Source organism: Pleurodeles waltl, chromosome 1_1 (assembly GCF_031143425.1).
Source record: "Pleurodeles waltl isolate 20211129_DDA chromosome 1_1, aPleWal1.hap1.20221129, whole genome shotgun sequence".
Taxonomy (NCBI): domain Eukaryota; kingdom Metazoa; phylum Chordata; class Amphibia; order Caudata; family Salamandridae; genus Pleurodeles; species Pleurodeles waltl.
In genome coordinates this window covers 710829935-710844169 of record NC_090436.1, presented here as the reverse complement: position 1 = coordinate 710844169, position 14235 = coordinate 710829935, and the positions used below count along the sequence as shown (strand labels likewise).

At 40.9% G+C, this 14235-nt stretch overlaps 1 protein-coding gene across 1 annotated transcript in view; it reads right to left on the bottom strand.

Annotated features, from left to right (window-relative positions):
• SLC12A2 (solute carrier family 12 member 2) overlaps positions 1-14235 on the bottom strand; it is a 409553-nt gene that overhangs the window by 282637 nt on the left and 112681 nt on the right. Inside the window, exons 3-4 of the mRNA XM_069227287.1 lie at positions 6286-6361; positions 5882-5977 (exon numbers count right to left, since the gene is read on the bottom strand). Of these exons, the coding sequence (XP_069083388.1) occupies positions 5882-5977; positions 6286-6361 (172 nt within the window). The remainder of the gene's footprint in view (positions 1-5881; positions 5978-6285; positions 6362-14235) is intronic.

The following is a 14235-nucleotide window of genomic DNA, read 5'->3' as shown; positions in this document are numbered from 1 at the left end:
AAAAAATCTACCCCTATCTCTGTGGGTGCCCAAAGCAGAGTTAGCCTAAAAACATGTGAGGAAAAAAAAAAAAAAAAAACACTTCGGGACCCGCTTTGGATCCCTCAAGATTTCTACACGTTTTTGGCCCTTCCCAGTCACAGGCACTTGGGCCCACCTACAAAAGTGAAGTATCATTTTTATCAGTAGACCAAGGGGAACGCTGGGTGATAGGAAATTTGTGTCAGTGCAGTGATTCCATACAGAAATGTGAGGAAAATGGGATAATTTTTTTGTTTTTGTTATTTTAGGTAAATTTGAGGTTTGCAGGGGATTCTGGGTAAGAAAATACTGGGCGGTCCACGCAAGTCGCACCTCCCTAGACACCCTTGTATGTCCAGTTTTCAGAAATGTCTGGGTTTGATAGGTTTCCCTTGATGGCTGTTTAGGCAAAAAACGCAGTGGCATCCCTTGCAAAAACAGGTCATTTTGTGTTATATAATTTGATGTCTCCACAATACGTTTTGGACCCTTCCCTGTAGCAGAAAGTAGGCCTATCCACAGACGTGAGGTACCATTTTTATCAGGAGACTTGGGGAAACAAAGAATAGCAGAACAAGTATTAACAATTGTCTCTCTTCATTCGCAGCTTTCACATGTAATACAGTGTGTAAAAAAGTTATTTTGAGAAATGCCTTGTAATTCATATGCTAGTATGTGTACCCCCAAATTCAGAGATCTGCAAATAACTACTGCTTCTAAACTCTATATCTCGTGCCCATTTCAGAAATACATAGGTTTCCTTGATACCTATTTTTCACTCTTCATATTTTACCAAATGAATTGGTGTTTACCCGGTACAGAATGAAAACCCATTGCAAGGTGTAGCTCATTTATTAGCTCTGGGTATTTTAGGTTCTTGGTGAACCTACAAGCCCTACATATCTTTGCAACCAGAAGGCTACAGGAGACAATACGGTATCCTGCTTTTGAAATTCTGCCATGGCTGGATAAAGTTACCGATGAAAATGTAGACAGAAATGGATGTTTTTTTAACTCAATTTCAGTATTTTTTATTTCAACTATTACTTCCTATAGGAAACTTTGAAGGATCTACACAGTGACCCTTTGCCGAATTCATAATACTGTCTACTTTTCAGAAGTGTATAGCTATCCGGGATCCACCATTGGTTTCACACCCATTCCTGTCACAAACTGGAAGGCAGCTGAAAGCACACACAAAAAAAAAAAAAAAAAAAAACACAACACAGGAAAAAGGGGATATGTCCCAGTAAAATGCCCAAAACGGTGTTGAAAAATTTGGTTTTCCGATTCTAGTCTGCATGTTCTGGAAAGCTAGGAAGCTTGTGATTTTAGCCCCACAAACCCTTTGTTTATGCCATTTGCAGGGTCAAAAAAACAGATGCTTTCTTCTGCAGCACTTTACCCATTTTTCCCAAAACCCCCACATTTTAGCTGTATTTTGGCCAGTTTCTTTGTTCCCATCAGGCAAATCCATAAACCCTGGGTATCATCAGAATCTCCAGGATGTTGGGAAAAAAGGACACAAATGTGGCATGGATAGATTATGTGGACAAAGTTGCGGGGGCCAAAGCACGAACCTACCCAAATAGCCAAAAAAAGGCTTAGCAGCAAAAGAGGTAAATGGCTTGATATGTTTTGGCATCACTCACGGACCCTGAAATGTATTCAGAGGAATCAGCTCCTCGGTAGCTGACCAAGAGAAAGACTGGGAACCCTGACATCCTTGTGATTTCTCAGATGGAGAGTGGAGAGGCTGGGACTAAGGCTGCTTGAAGTTTGTGTGGGGCTATGATCGTGACGACGACTTGTCACTGGATCAGCCCTACTTGACTGAGCAGGACAGGCCCTTATAAGACTTCCTTTGATGCTGGACAACATACAGCTTGGCTAAACAACCTCTCATTAACTTCAGGGCCATCAGAGCACACTTCCTGCATGATTTAGAGACATAGCCCAACCTCAAACATTAAAGAGACACCATCACGGAAGGGGAGGGTTGGTACGAGGTCAGATGTGTTCGCAATAGTCCCTACAAGGCTCTTATATCTTAAACCCTGGCATATTAGAAAGAAATTCAGAAGAACAGCTAGCCAATCGGCAAGAAAAGTGGGAACGAGCTCCAGAACTGCATACAATGTGTGCAAAGAAATGGACTGATGTCCAAACACTTGGGTAGCGCCTATATGCTTCTCCAATCATAACTTCCGGGGCATAAGGGAGTCAACATACAGCCACATGACACAAACTCTAACATGCAGGGGGCCATGCTAAAAAAAAAATCTGGATCTAGTCTGGTGCCTGGAGGGTATTCCAAAGGTGAGTAATCCACAGTTAGGAGTATCTGCCAGAAAAACGTTTTCAGCACGGTTTGGCTAACTGAAGATTCTTAGTGACCTGGAGTGTTTACACAGTAGTGCTTCATGAACGTGCATTGAATTGACCATGTAGCAGGTCTGCAGATATCTGCTATTGTATTTTTCTCTAAAATGGCCATAGTAGCACCCTTCTTTCTAGTGGAATGCGCTTTGGGAACAAGTATGCAGTGTATGGATAGCTTTAACATATCATGCCTGCACTAGTTTCACTGCCTATTTCAAAATGCCATACTTAACTCTCCTTAGTGAAGTGAGTGCAATTAGGAAGGCTACTTCCCAAAAGAGGAAGTGAAGTCACAAGAGATTGCCCTGCCTCAAAATGAAGGCCCATAAGTTTGGTTAGTGCCACATTAGGTCCCATGTAGGGGGCAATAGAGTTAGAGGAAGTATCACTCACTTCCCAATTCAAATTGTCTGTTTAAGGCAGGGTAGACGAGGGTTACTAATGTATTTTATTTATTTTTATTTTTTTTAAGGTGCAGCAGGTAACAAATAATATCATGCATCTTTGCTTAGAGTGGCGGGAATGGTTTACTTAGTAATATACAAAACGTTTCCATTTTGAAGTATAGCATGCCCACATGGTGGCTTGTGTGCCTCCCGCTGGATTTGCACACACATCTGAAGCAGTTGTAGGTAACCAAACTCTAAAATTTTCAGGAGGGCAATAGCTAGATTTTTTTACCCTTGAGTTTTAAACTTCTGACCTGACCCCCAGTGCGGAGTGAGAAGGTCTGGTCTGATAGGAAGCTCTTCATGTGGATGTACAGACATTTACAGTGGCATTGAATACCATGGCTGTCTTGACCTGAATGTTTGATACCGTAAGTAGTAAGGAAAATGAGGCACAGTTAGTGGAGAAAAACCATAGGAAAAGATCCATGGCCAAGTCCTCCACACTGCATCGCCCATGGAATGAGGGTGTGGCTACCTATAGGCGAAGTTTGGGCATTTTGCGTTTTCTACACTAGCAACTGTTGGTGTGCCCATTTTCTGAAAGTATGTTTAAAAACTCCGGAGATTTTTTTTTTTCCATTTGTGGACTTGCCGATGTGTCCGCATGTCCACAAAATCTTTGCCCACTCCAGGCTGCGGATCCACTAGGAGCGGAGTGTGACTGAATAGCCCAATGCCAGGTCATTTAGGCTAGTGCTAACCCAACACCCCACTTTCTCCACCCCTACTTTCCCCACTCCCCAACCAGCGTTACAGTGTGGGTATCTATTTTAATCTTTTCCAATATCTTGTCTAACTGCGGGCCAAAGAGATGTTCCCCATCAGAAACGACATGCTCTTGCCCTCTGCCACTAGTTCTTTACCTCCTTTCTGTTCTGCCTTCTACCTCTAAAGTGACACTCTTGCTTGTGGCATCTATCTTTTTACTTTTATAGTTAGAAGGAGGGGAGTCTCCGAGGCCTGGCTGTAAGCCCTCTTGACGGCCATATGTACAACCAGAAAGCCCAGTTTTACATGCCCATTCAACAACAGAAGCCCACACTAGGAAGGTTTATACTTCTGCTCACTCAAGGTAGCCACTGGAGTCTTCACTGGCTCCCTGAATTTTCCCAATGGTAATTTTCATCAGGTGTTCAGTTTTTGAAAGTTTTGACTGCTCTCCTCTAGTACCAGATATAGCTCTACTTTGTGGTGGTCCACTGCCCTGTGTAGCACTGCATGATAAACCTTTGTGTTGCTTGGGGTGGGGAAGAGGATCCTTTGATAAAACATAACTCCAAATTATTGTTCTCTTGTGGGCTCACATTAAAATCCTCCCATGTACCGGCCACATGCATAGGTAGGTTTGGGTCACAACAAGGGCCCGATGGTCACAGGCACTCCCCTGTTCTTAACCAGTGTGATTCAAATGCACAGACTCCTAAAAAGATGTTGGTGAGAGTGATGTAAGTGCTTGAGATGGGGGCTGGGGCATAAGTGGAGGAGGGTGTGGTAAAGGGCTGGTAGGCTTGTCCTTGTTTCTCCTTGTAACTGGACAGAATTGAAACTCCTTCGATATCTGCTCTTCAAAAGTCAACCTCCTTATATTAGTAGGTCTTAGCAGTGGTGTGGGAAACTCCTATAATGGTGTCTGATAGAGGATCTCTACCCCTGGAAGGTTAATACATATTCTAATCCACCTTACATCAAGTACCTCTGGGAACTCACTGGCACTGAACGGCTCACTAGACTTAAACAGCGAGGTCTTTTTGAAGTCATCATCAGGGTAGATTGAGATTCCAAAGGTGGGCAATTGGAGACTCTGGGTCGAGTGTGTCGGCTGATGCGGCTTGGAGCCCTTTGGCCAATGCTTTTCCAGAGTTGAAAGGGTCTCTCAATGCCAAGAGGGATCAGTGCCACAAACCAAGCCCAAAGGTCATGCCTCGATGGCAAACTCACTTAGTATCGCCACAAGTCTTCTTTTGATGTTGATCCTCGAGGAATGGTAGATCTGGACAGTCATTTTCCTGGCCCGGAGGTCTCTTGATGGCCTGAAAGCTGCTCCCCAGTGACGGAGACCTCGGAAGGGAGGACCACGGGACTTCGTTCTTTCTGTGCATCAGGTATACCGGACGGATCTTCGGCCTTGAAATAGTTTGCTGATTTCTTTGGCACCCACTGCAACAGGCAGATCAGTGGGGTCTTCACGCTGCAGCTTGTAAGGAAGCCAGTGGTGTTCTCAGCGATACACAAGTGTCTTTTGTTATTGAACACCTGGAAAGGAGAGTAGGTTAACTCCTCATGCTTTGAGGGACAGGCAGATGCTGCAGACCCAGTGTAGGTTTGATCAAGGTTATCTGGTGCTAAACATTGGGCAGAACTAGAAAGGTGTAATCTCCATACCCACTAACCTGAAATTCATTCTAGATACAAAGTCCTGGAACTAAGTGCTCTGATGCACTTCAGAACTGTGTTGCAGGTGTTATCAATGTAACCTCTCCCCTCTCGATGATTCTTCTGACAACAGAGCAAGATACACTGCAACTGAAACTAAAGAGACAGATTGTAAATGGTCCCAAGATGGAATGTCCAAAGCAGATGGCAGAATATTTGTCCTGGTACACTGTGGAAGGCGTTACGAGTCATTGAGACTGAAAAAGTCTTCAATGATAAACTTGAAAACGTCTACGCACAACACCAATTGGCAGGAGACTGCAGAGCAGGTCTTTGACAGCTGCACAGGCTACAAGTAATGTAATTATCCTTCTGGTTCCTCAAAAGTGGTTTAGGAGGACATTCCTCCCTTTTTATTAAAGAAGCTAACCAGTTATGCCACGTCATGTGTGGCAGTTCAAAATTATCAATTAGACATACACTGCAGGAAGCTGAGGATTATTCTACCCGTTAAGGCACTCAATGATAAGTTTGATAGATAATTAACACACATGCAAATCAACAAGTTTACCCTGATTTGTGACCAACTCAACTCCCAAGTTATTGGCTACGAGTACATCAAGTGGTAATTATAGTATCAAAAAATGTAGTACCTCCTCTTACAAACCCATTGGTCGCGATCGCCGACGTAGACAATCCTGTGATAGTCGTCACAACAGTGGCCATTGCAATAACTACAATTGACAGCCCTTGGAGGGAAAAAAGGAAAATGTTTTACTGCTACTTCATTAGAACAACACAGACACTTGCAAGTTCAAATAACAAAAGCAAACAGGACAATCAATCAACATGGAAAGTCACTTTTAGCTAATACAAGAGAACTAACAATATCCAACAAAGCAACAGATTTTGCCACAGTGATTTGCTCATTTGGAATTTTCGTATTTCGACACACTACTGATCACTGTCCATACACGTCAAACAGCATGGGTAGCTTGAAAGTAAAAATATTTGCTTATTTAACTGCAAAGACAGTGCAAAATATTATTACACCTACCTATCCCCGCTTGTCCAACAATCCATGACATTCTGATGAAGAGCATCACACCCCAAATATTTAACATGCATCGTACCTGGGGGAGGGGAGGCGAGGGAGGAAAAGATTAATACAAGACCCTATCCACCAAGACACAGAGCGTCACACATATAAAACATTACAAGATCAAGAACGAGTTGGGAAAGACATTAGGAAAGAGGAAGTAATGATCTCAATGATAAACAAAATCAGCATATTCAACAAGTAGCTTTGAAAAAAATAACATCTTGAATTCTACTTTGCAACAAAATAAAGGAGGAGATAGAAAATGACTGGTAAGACCGTATGATCAGTGTATCACATGGGCAGCACATAGGGAATGAACATTTGTATTCAGTGTGTAAAAGAAAATCCATAACAAGCTGCGAGAGAAATGGAGTGCAGAGTACACTAGGCCACTATTTTATAGAATTTTTAATAGTTAGTATATTCAAACCAACAAGAGTAAGTTATCGCAAGTTCAATAGATACTGAGAAATGCGTTTGGTATCGCATTTGGTAGGCTGTAAGCAATGACGCTGCAAATTAGCCACAACCTATATCATCTCAACCGATATGAGAAGTGAAAGATTTCTCGTAGATCTACTGGCAGTAGATTGGAGGTATTCTGATGGCGACTCAAAGTAGGGTCACAAATGCATATTATGGTGGCCAGATAAGCGGAGCAGCCATGCAGGTGTCTGAGTAGTCTAGCACCAGAAACAACAGTGAAATCAAAGAAACAATACTGTGCCCAAGAAAAGTTCTAGAAACAAGAGCAACTATGCATGACACAAAAAACCTTGAATCAGTTCAACAATACGAAATTGAAAGCGCTGCTCTTTTAATTTACTTGATGCAGATTTTAACACAGGCATTGGCAATGTCAATAGGTCTGGCTTAAAAGGAATGGTGTATAGTAATGATAAACATACAAAGTAAATAGTATGGCAACAGATATGCACTTGTGTGGACGCACCGAACTGTCGAATAATATGGATGCAGGTTAAAAGGTCAGGTGACAGTTCTAAGGATAAGCAAGAAAGAAAAATCCATGTAGATAATAAAAGCATTCCTTCCATCTGTGCAGCAGCCAGAGAAATACAACATAAATTATCTCGGTATCTACAACACTTTAATAGCATTCTAAATGCCAGGAGTGCATGTGAAAGGTTCAAGCTTAGGCAGCTGGTTAAATAAATACAATGATCACTACTGCGTGGACAGCAGTTACGTTTGTGTGAAAGCACAAAACGTCTACACAAACAAGACATGTTCTCCTGGCTCCCAATATATGTAGGCAGCCAAAGCCTCTCTGGCGATGCCCACATAACTGTCAGGCCCAGACCATCAAAAGAAGAGTGCTTGTACTTGAAATGTACATTCATAACAATCTTTCCATATTAACTGGACTCTCCCAGTAGTCAGGTCAAGGGGTAATGGTGGGAGTTTTTCAACATTTTCAAAAAGAGCAAGTCAATCCAGAAAAATGCATGTCAATTTGAATTTGAAAACACAACATAAAGTCTTTATGATATAACCAGAGTATGTCTGCCAGTGTCACTAAAAATATAAAACAAAAACCTACTCTCGCACTTTCAATGAGAGTCACTCGTTAACAAGTCAATGTTACTCACCGTTTTGACAAGTGGCCAATCATTCAAACTGAAATAAATGTTAGAAGGAAGGCTTTAAAACTAGAAGTTAGTTTCCAGCTGGCTCAGTTTTATCCAACTGCTGCAATACCCAACCATTTGTATTATTTAAATCAATTTGCACAGAGCAAACTGGCAACACCCAGCATCTCACTCAGTTCACTTTCAAAATGTGAAGTGAAGGGTTATTTTTAGCGTGCATAATTATCTAGACTTCACCTGTGAAACTTTGCTTGGCAGGTATAACTCTCTATAAAAACGTTCATTTATTTACATGTAACGCAGGCTGGACTCCCAGAGGCCATTTTTGATGCACTCCGTTGTGACAGAGAGGAAATGAAGTTGAATTAACTATCTCAGTGACTGTACTGAACCACTTACCATCCCACCTTCAGAAGATTAGAAGGCATACTTTAAGTTACATTTTTAATTCACAACCTTCGGGGGGAAAAAAAAAAAAAAGGAGGAGGACCATCTTGGTGAAGCGCAGTTTATGGCTAATCAGAGATTAGCAACTGCAGTTTAATAATCCACCTGGCTACCATGACCACAGTAAGGAAGACCCTCTTGGATGTCATCAGTGCGAAGAGACTGGTGTAAGGACAAAGATTAAATGACAAGATGGTGTCTTCCAACAGGATTCCAGGAATGGGGAGAATTAAAGAGAACTTGCTAATGAAAAAGGCATTTAACACGGCATTTTGCAGCAATGCATACATGTTAACACCTTTATTTGCAAATAAGTGTTCAAATCCGATCTGTACGATCACTGTTTGATACTAGATTTGGCATCAGATGAGATAAACTAGACCACATGGTCTAAGATTCATGAAATCAGTTACAACCCAATGAAGAACACTGAAAAAAATAGTAACTACATCCTCAAATAGGGATGCCTACGTGAGCCTTTCCTTGTTCCAATAGAAACTTGAATTGCAGGCTATTCGAGGTTGCCCATGGACTAACATGTTTGAAATCAAGCAGTCGTAATGAGCGGGTGAGGTCAAGGGGGAAGCACAAAGACAACAGAGAAAGAAACCAAAACAGAAGTAGAGAGAGGCCTTGCTATTGCCAGCAATGGAGGTTTAGAGAATTAATGTCGAGTCATCATCATAATTTAATTCCCCCACTGTCCCCCCAGCTATTCTTCTGTACAGATGTCCAGAACAAATCCGAAGCAGCTCCTGGAAAGGAAATGCTCCAATTAAGAGGAGTACCGCTCCAGACTGCAGCTCCCGATTTATACTGAACAATATTATTATTTCAAGCACGAGAATCTGTATATATCCATTCTTATTCCACAATAAGCCTTATCCATTAGCAGATTAACAGCCAACCATACGACTAAGAAATAGGAGGGAAATAGGTATTGGCATCTTAACAAAATAATGGGATACCATTTCCCGACCCATGAGAAAACCAATGAGGACAGACGTCTTTGTATTCTAGCTCTCTAGAGGTATTCAACCCAGATTTTAATTCAAGTAGTATAAAGGATGAAGGGACAGGGTTGCATGAAAATTTGTGAAAAGTGTCAAGACTGGAGATCTTGAATTATAGGAAATTATTTTTTTGCTTCACCACTGGATGTTTCATAGATTCACGAGCTTAGCTTAAACCCATCAAACATTATGTAGATTAAGAGCAAGAAGTATGCAAGTTTCAAATTAACTGCAATTTATCATTACAGCTGGTGAGAATTTGGTCTGGCTATTCCAACACTAGGGCCATGTGAACCCATGCATTACCTCCATACTGTGGCCTTGCAGATGTCCAAGAGCCTCACTGATAGCGACCCTTCCACTGGTGGCATTTCTCTGGTGAAACATGCCCCAACCATTTCCTGTAAATACCAAATGATTGCTGCAGGCAGTGATTTGATAAGCAATTACCAGCTTTGATGCAATTCTTTGTTGGGATTTCCATGGGCAACAATAGCTTCATCGTGCTTCAGAAAATTTACAAGTAGAAAGTTTATTTTGTCAAAGGAAAAAATGTCCAAGCATTGAAGGAAAACCACGTCAGACATGGATCCTTTTAACTCTATAAAAGACCCAATTTAATTTTTGACCTCGTACACACCACTCAGTAGGCAGAAATAATCATTCATCCTATTTTCTTGGCTCAAAAAGTATATGCACCAAATAGAAATTTTGTTTGACCAAGTCAAACATATTGAAGAGTTAATGCAGCCAGTACATATTTATATGATAGAAAATTGCATCATTTTAAAGCAGGCATTTTTGTGGTGCCCTTTTTGTATGTTGCAACAATGGGAGACTGTTATACGTGAACACAATTCTCATTTGGTACAGTGTGGAATAGGCTTTTCTTGGGCTCTCATTTTGCCTCCATATTAAGGATGACACATTTTGGCCCAGTGCATTTCTTTCATAGGCCTCTTCTGGAATGAAAGGCTAACTACACTATCGCACATCTTGCCCATAGTTCAGTGAAATAATCATTGGATCCTATATATTGAACTTGTGGAAAGAATGAGCAATAAATCCTAGCAATACTTCTCCTGTACACAAACCTAACCTCTATGTGATGTACTAAAACAGAGACTCTGTACTTCTTTAAAATGAATCACTAGCTTGATTCATTCATTCATTCATTGGACTCTTTAGCTGGTGCCGACTGCCAAGGCCTCTTCTCATGGAAGTCAATGCATTTAATTGCTTAAGAGACTTGGCAGTATGCCTGGCTTCGAGTGACCGGTTAACTGGAAGCGTCTGAAAGCAGGTAAAGTGGTCACCATGACTGCTCATTCAATGTAAACTTACAAGGAGCTCCAGAATGAGTTGTTTATTTAGTGTAGTTGTTCAAATGCCACTGTAGGTACTTAAACATGGTTCTGTAAAGCCCTGTATTTAATTAATCCATCTAATCTAATTAATTGCTAGCAAGGGATTTTTCCATTACAATAATATCGTGTTTACCGTTATGTAAATTTGCAAACAGGGTAGCATAATCAGAGGTCTCAGAATGTTCAGCTAAAATACTGTGGATTGGGTATTTGGAAACCTTTTTCCACAGTAACCAACCATGAATTCTTGGATGATTCTGTAAGAGCACAGTAGTTACCTGTTGGGTTCCCCTTTATCACGAGAAATGACCACAATGCAAGGTCCCCTTTATAGCAATAAATCACTACAGGGTGGACTGAACTTGAGTATGTGAGGTTTGACTTTGCCAGATACAAGAGGCAGAGGGAAAGTTTTTTCATCTTCTGCAATAAACGGTCATAACTTGCTATATGTGGCAAGACAAAATTTCATTCACTTCAACACAGAAGTTTGTCTTGTCCTCTCTCAATGCATATCTATCTGGGATAATCAAGAAAACTAAGCAAGTCATGAGTAACCAAGCGGTCAGCTTTAGGAATGTGTGGTCATGGTGTTGAATCTGGCCTCTGTCACTAATCAACAGATCTGTGGGTGACTAACATAATAGGCTTGATACACATTTTCCAAAGGTTGATCAGATGAGCGGTTTCGTGAAGGTCAAAGTTATCAAAATCATCTTGCAGCTCTCTAGGTTTTCAGATGAAGGTTGAAAACCGACTGATGGGCAGAAAGCCAAAACACAGGCTATACTGAACCATGGAATCAAAAATGCTTTTCGGTTTGTCTTCCGCCAGCTGGTGCAAAGTGGATCTTTTGCATTCTGTGGTCATTTCAACATATGTAGGACATGGGTACCCTACTGTTGGAACCAGACTTTTGTCTTTCACCCACTCATGACAGGAATCCTAAGCAGAGCTAAGAGGCCACAAGCTCGTTGCAGAGTCAGGTACTTTAGATATGTGTTCTGCAATTTGCTCAAGAAAAAGGGGGTACACCTCATGCCTCCTGGTTTACAGACTTAGAAAATACTTACTTTGTCGTCAACAGGCACTCCGACTGTTGCACCCTTATGCACGAAGAATAAATACTCTGCCCTAAACTTCAAAACAGTGATGAGGGGTGGGGGTTAACAAGGAAGTACGGCATGTAGACAACTCTTGAAGGTGGGCACTCCCACCCTTACAGAGACATGTTGATGGTAATGGATAAAATGACATGTAAGTGCAGCTTCTCGTCACCAATGTAGTGCCTCCTTGAGTCAGTGTGACTTGCACTCCATCATCCCATTGTGCAGATACTTTTCACCACTGTGCTTACTAGCTCCTCTTGCACATAGCCCATCCAAATAACTACAAGCCAGCACAGGAGAAGCAGAACACATTCGATAAGGGTTCTAAATGGTCTTACTGTACAGCTATGAATGGACATACGCAAGGTTACTTCACACGTCTGTCCATGGGCAGGTAAACGTTTACCTCTTCAGTGGAATTTTCTGCAACCAGGAAAATGACTATTTGAACATGTGAAAGTTTGACTTGGTCCATACTTCGTGTAAGACCTAGCTGTTATAGGCATATAACAGTGTGGTAGTTCCTTAATTTTTCTCTTACATGGAGGGCAGTGTTACAAGCGGCCTCATTTGCCTTTGGCATGGATGAAGCGCTTTAGAGAATTGCCCAAGTAAGGTAGATTTGAATTCCAAATCTGCTAAACACAGAGGTGCAGATTTAAGGTCCAAAGGTAGAGCTGGTTGCTGGACATAAAATGGAAAGTAATGGTGTTTACTGTGATACATCAGAATGTGAACATCTACTCTTCTCTCAATCTTTGAGGCTTATATTGGAAAACTTCTTGCATATTTCATAGTACCGAGATAGAAAGATAGATTTTATATATATCTATATCAGTATATGTGGGCAAGCACAGGCGATCAAGATCTTTTATCTTGCATGTTTTACTGGGGTGAAACATTTTTCAATTTTCAGACTCCTATTCACCACACCCAAGCACCACAGAACATGGCAATAGGAAAGATATAACATTTTCCAAATGGAGGAGGTGAAAACAAACCAGAGAAAAAGATGGGTTGTACAAAAAAAAAAAAAATTATAATAATAATAATAATTTAAAAAAAAGTGTATAGCTTACAGAGAAATCTCAGCCTGGTTATATGCTATGGTTCAAGAATGGGAATCAATTATAAAAAAAATATTTAAAAAAAAAAACACTCATGGTGTACAAGGCAGATTTTCCCCTGCCTTTAAACAGTCCAATTATTTAGAGACCACGAGATAGAATACTCCAAGCAGATAAGAACCAGATAAGCAATTATTCTAGATCAAATTTCAGCACTGTCAAGATAGTAATCTTGTGGAGATTTAGGGACGTCTCCTGGCACCAGTGCAGAGAAAACCGTTCTAAGAAAGACACCTCTAGAGGCATGTACCTGAAATAACTTGTCCAGAAGACCCTTTGGAATTATTAAGCCATGATGGAAAAGCATAACTGAAGATACCAAGAACAAGTGGGTTGAAGTCTTTCCCGTCACGGTGTCCAGAATGGCTCGAAGATGATGGGACAGAACCACCAAAGTCTTCACTTAATAGAGAGCCCAACATCAAAACAGCAAGAGATCCATCATTTGATGCAGAAAGCTCTACTTATTCTGGGAAACCAGTGTCGTAGGGAGAATGAAAAAAAACTGACACAAGGATTGTGCACCAATAAAAAGGACCAGACAGGCTTATACTAACGAACTGTCTTAACATGGTTAGCTATATGCATCCTACACCTAAGAACCAGGATTCAGGGAGTCAGACTGCGGTGTTGGGAGGGGTTTGATGGAGGGAAGAGAAGAATCATCTTTCACGGTTTACAAGACACTTCAAGTATCACAGATGTTAATTACTGGGTTTCCCTTCAACATTGCGTAATTGAATAAAGTGGTAAAAAATTAGAAATGTAATGCTACTCAACATTACTACTTTATTATTCAACATCCCGCATTCAGTTTTATTTTAGGCGTTATTTCACAATGGGCTTACAGACTGATAATGTTAAAATGCATGAGCACTACTTTGATCAGATGGCAGGAGCACAAAATGAAGAAACCACAATGACTTATTTAATCAAGAAAGGCAATTGTAAAAAGGAAAGAGGTATGTGTATGCTAAATAACAAGCCAATGGCAATTGTCGTCTCAAACACCACTCCATTAACACTTAATTGACTCCGAAAGACAGGTCAAAGATTACAAGAGAAAGAAAACAGCTTAGTAGTGGAGGTGGATTTATAAATCTGTTCTATAATCGTCTACCAGGTGAAAATTATCTTCTAACAAAGGTCTGGATATTCATGTTTAACAGGTAATAAAAAAATATGTTTTACATTTGTGAAGACTGGAAGGTTAGTAACAACAGGATTTCTTA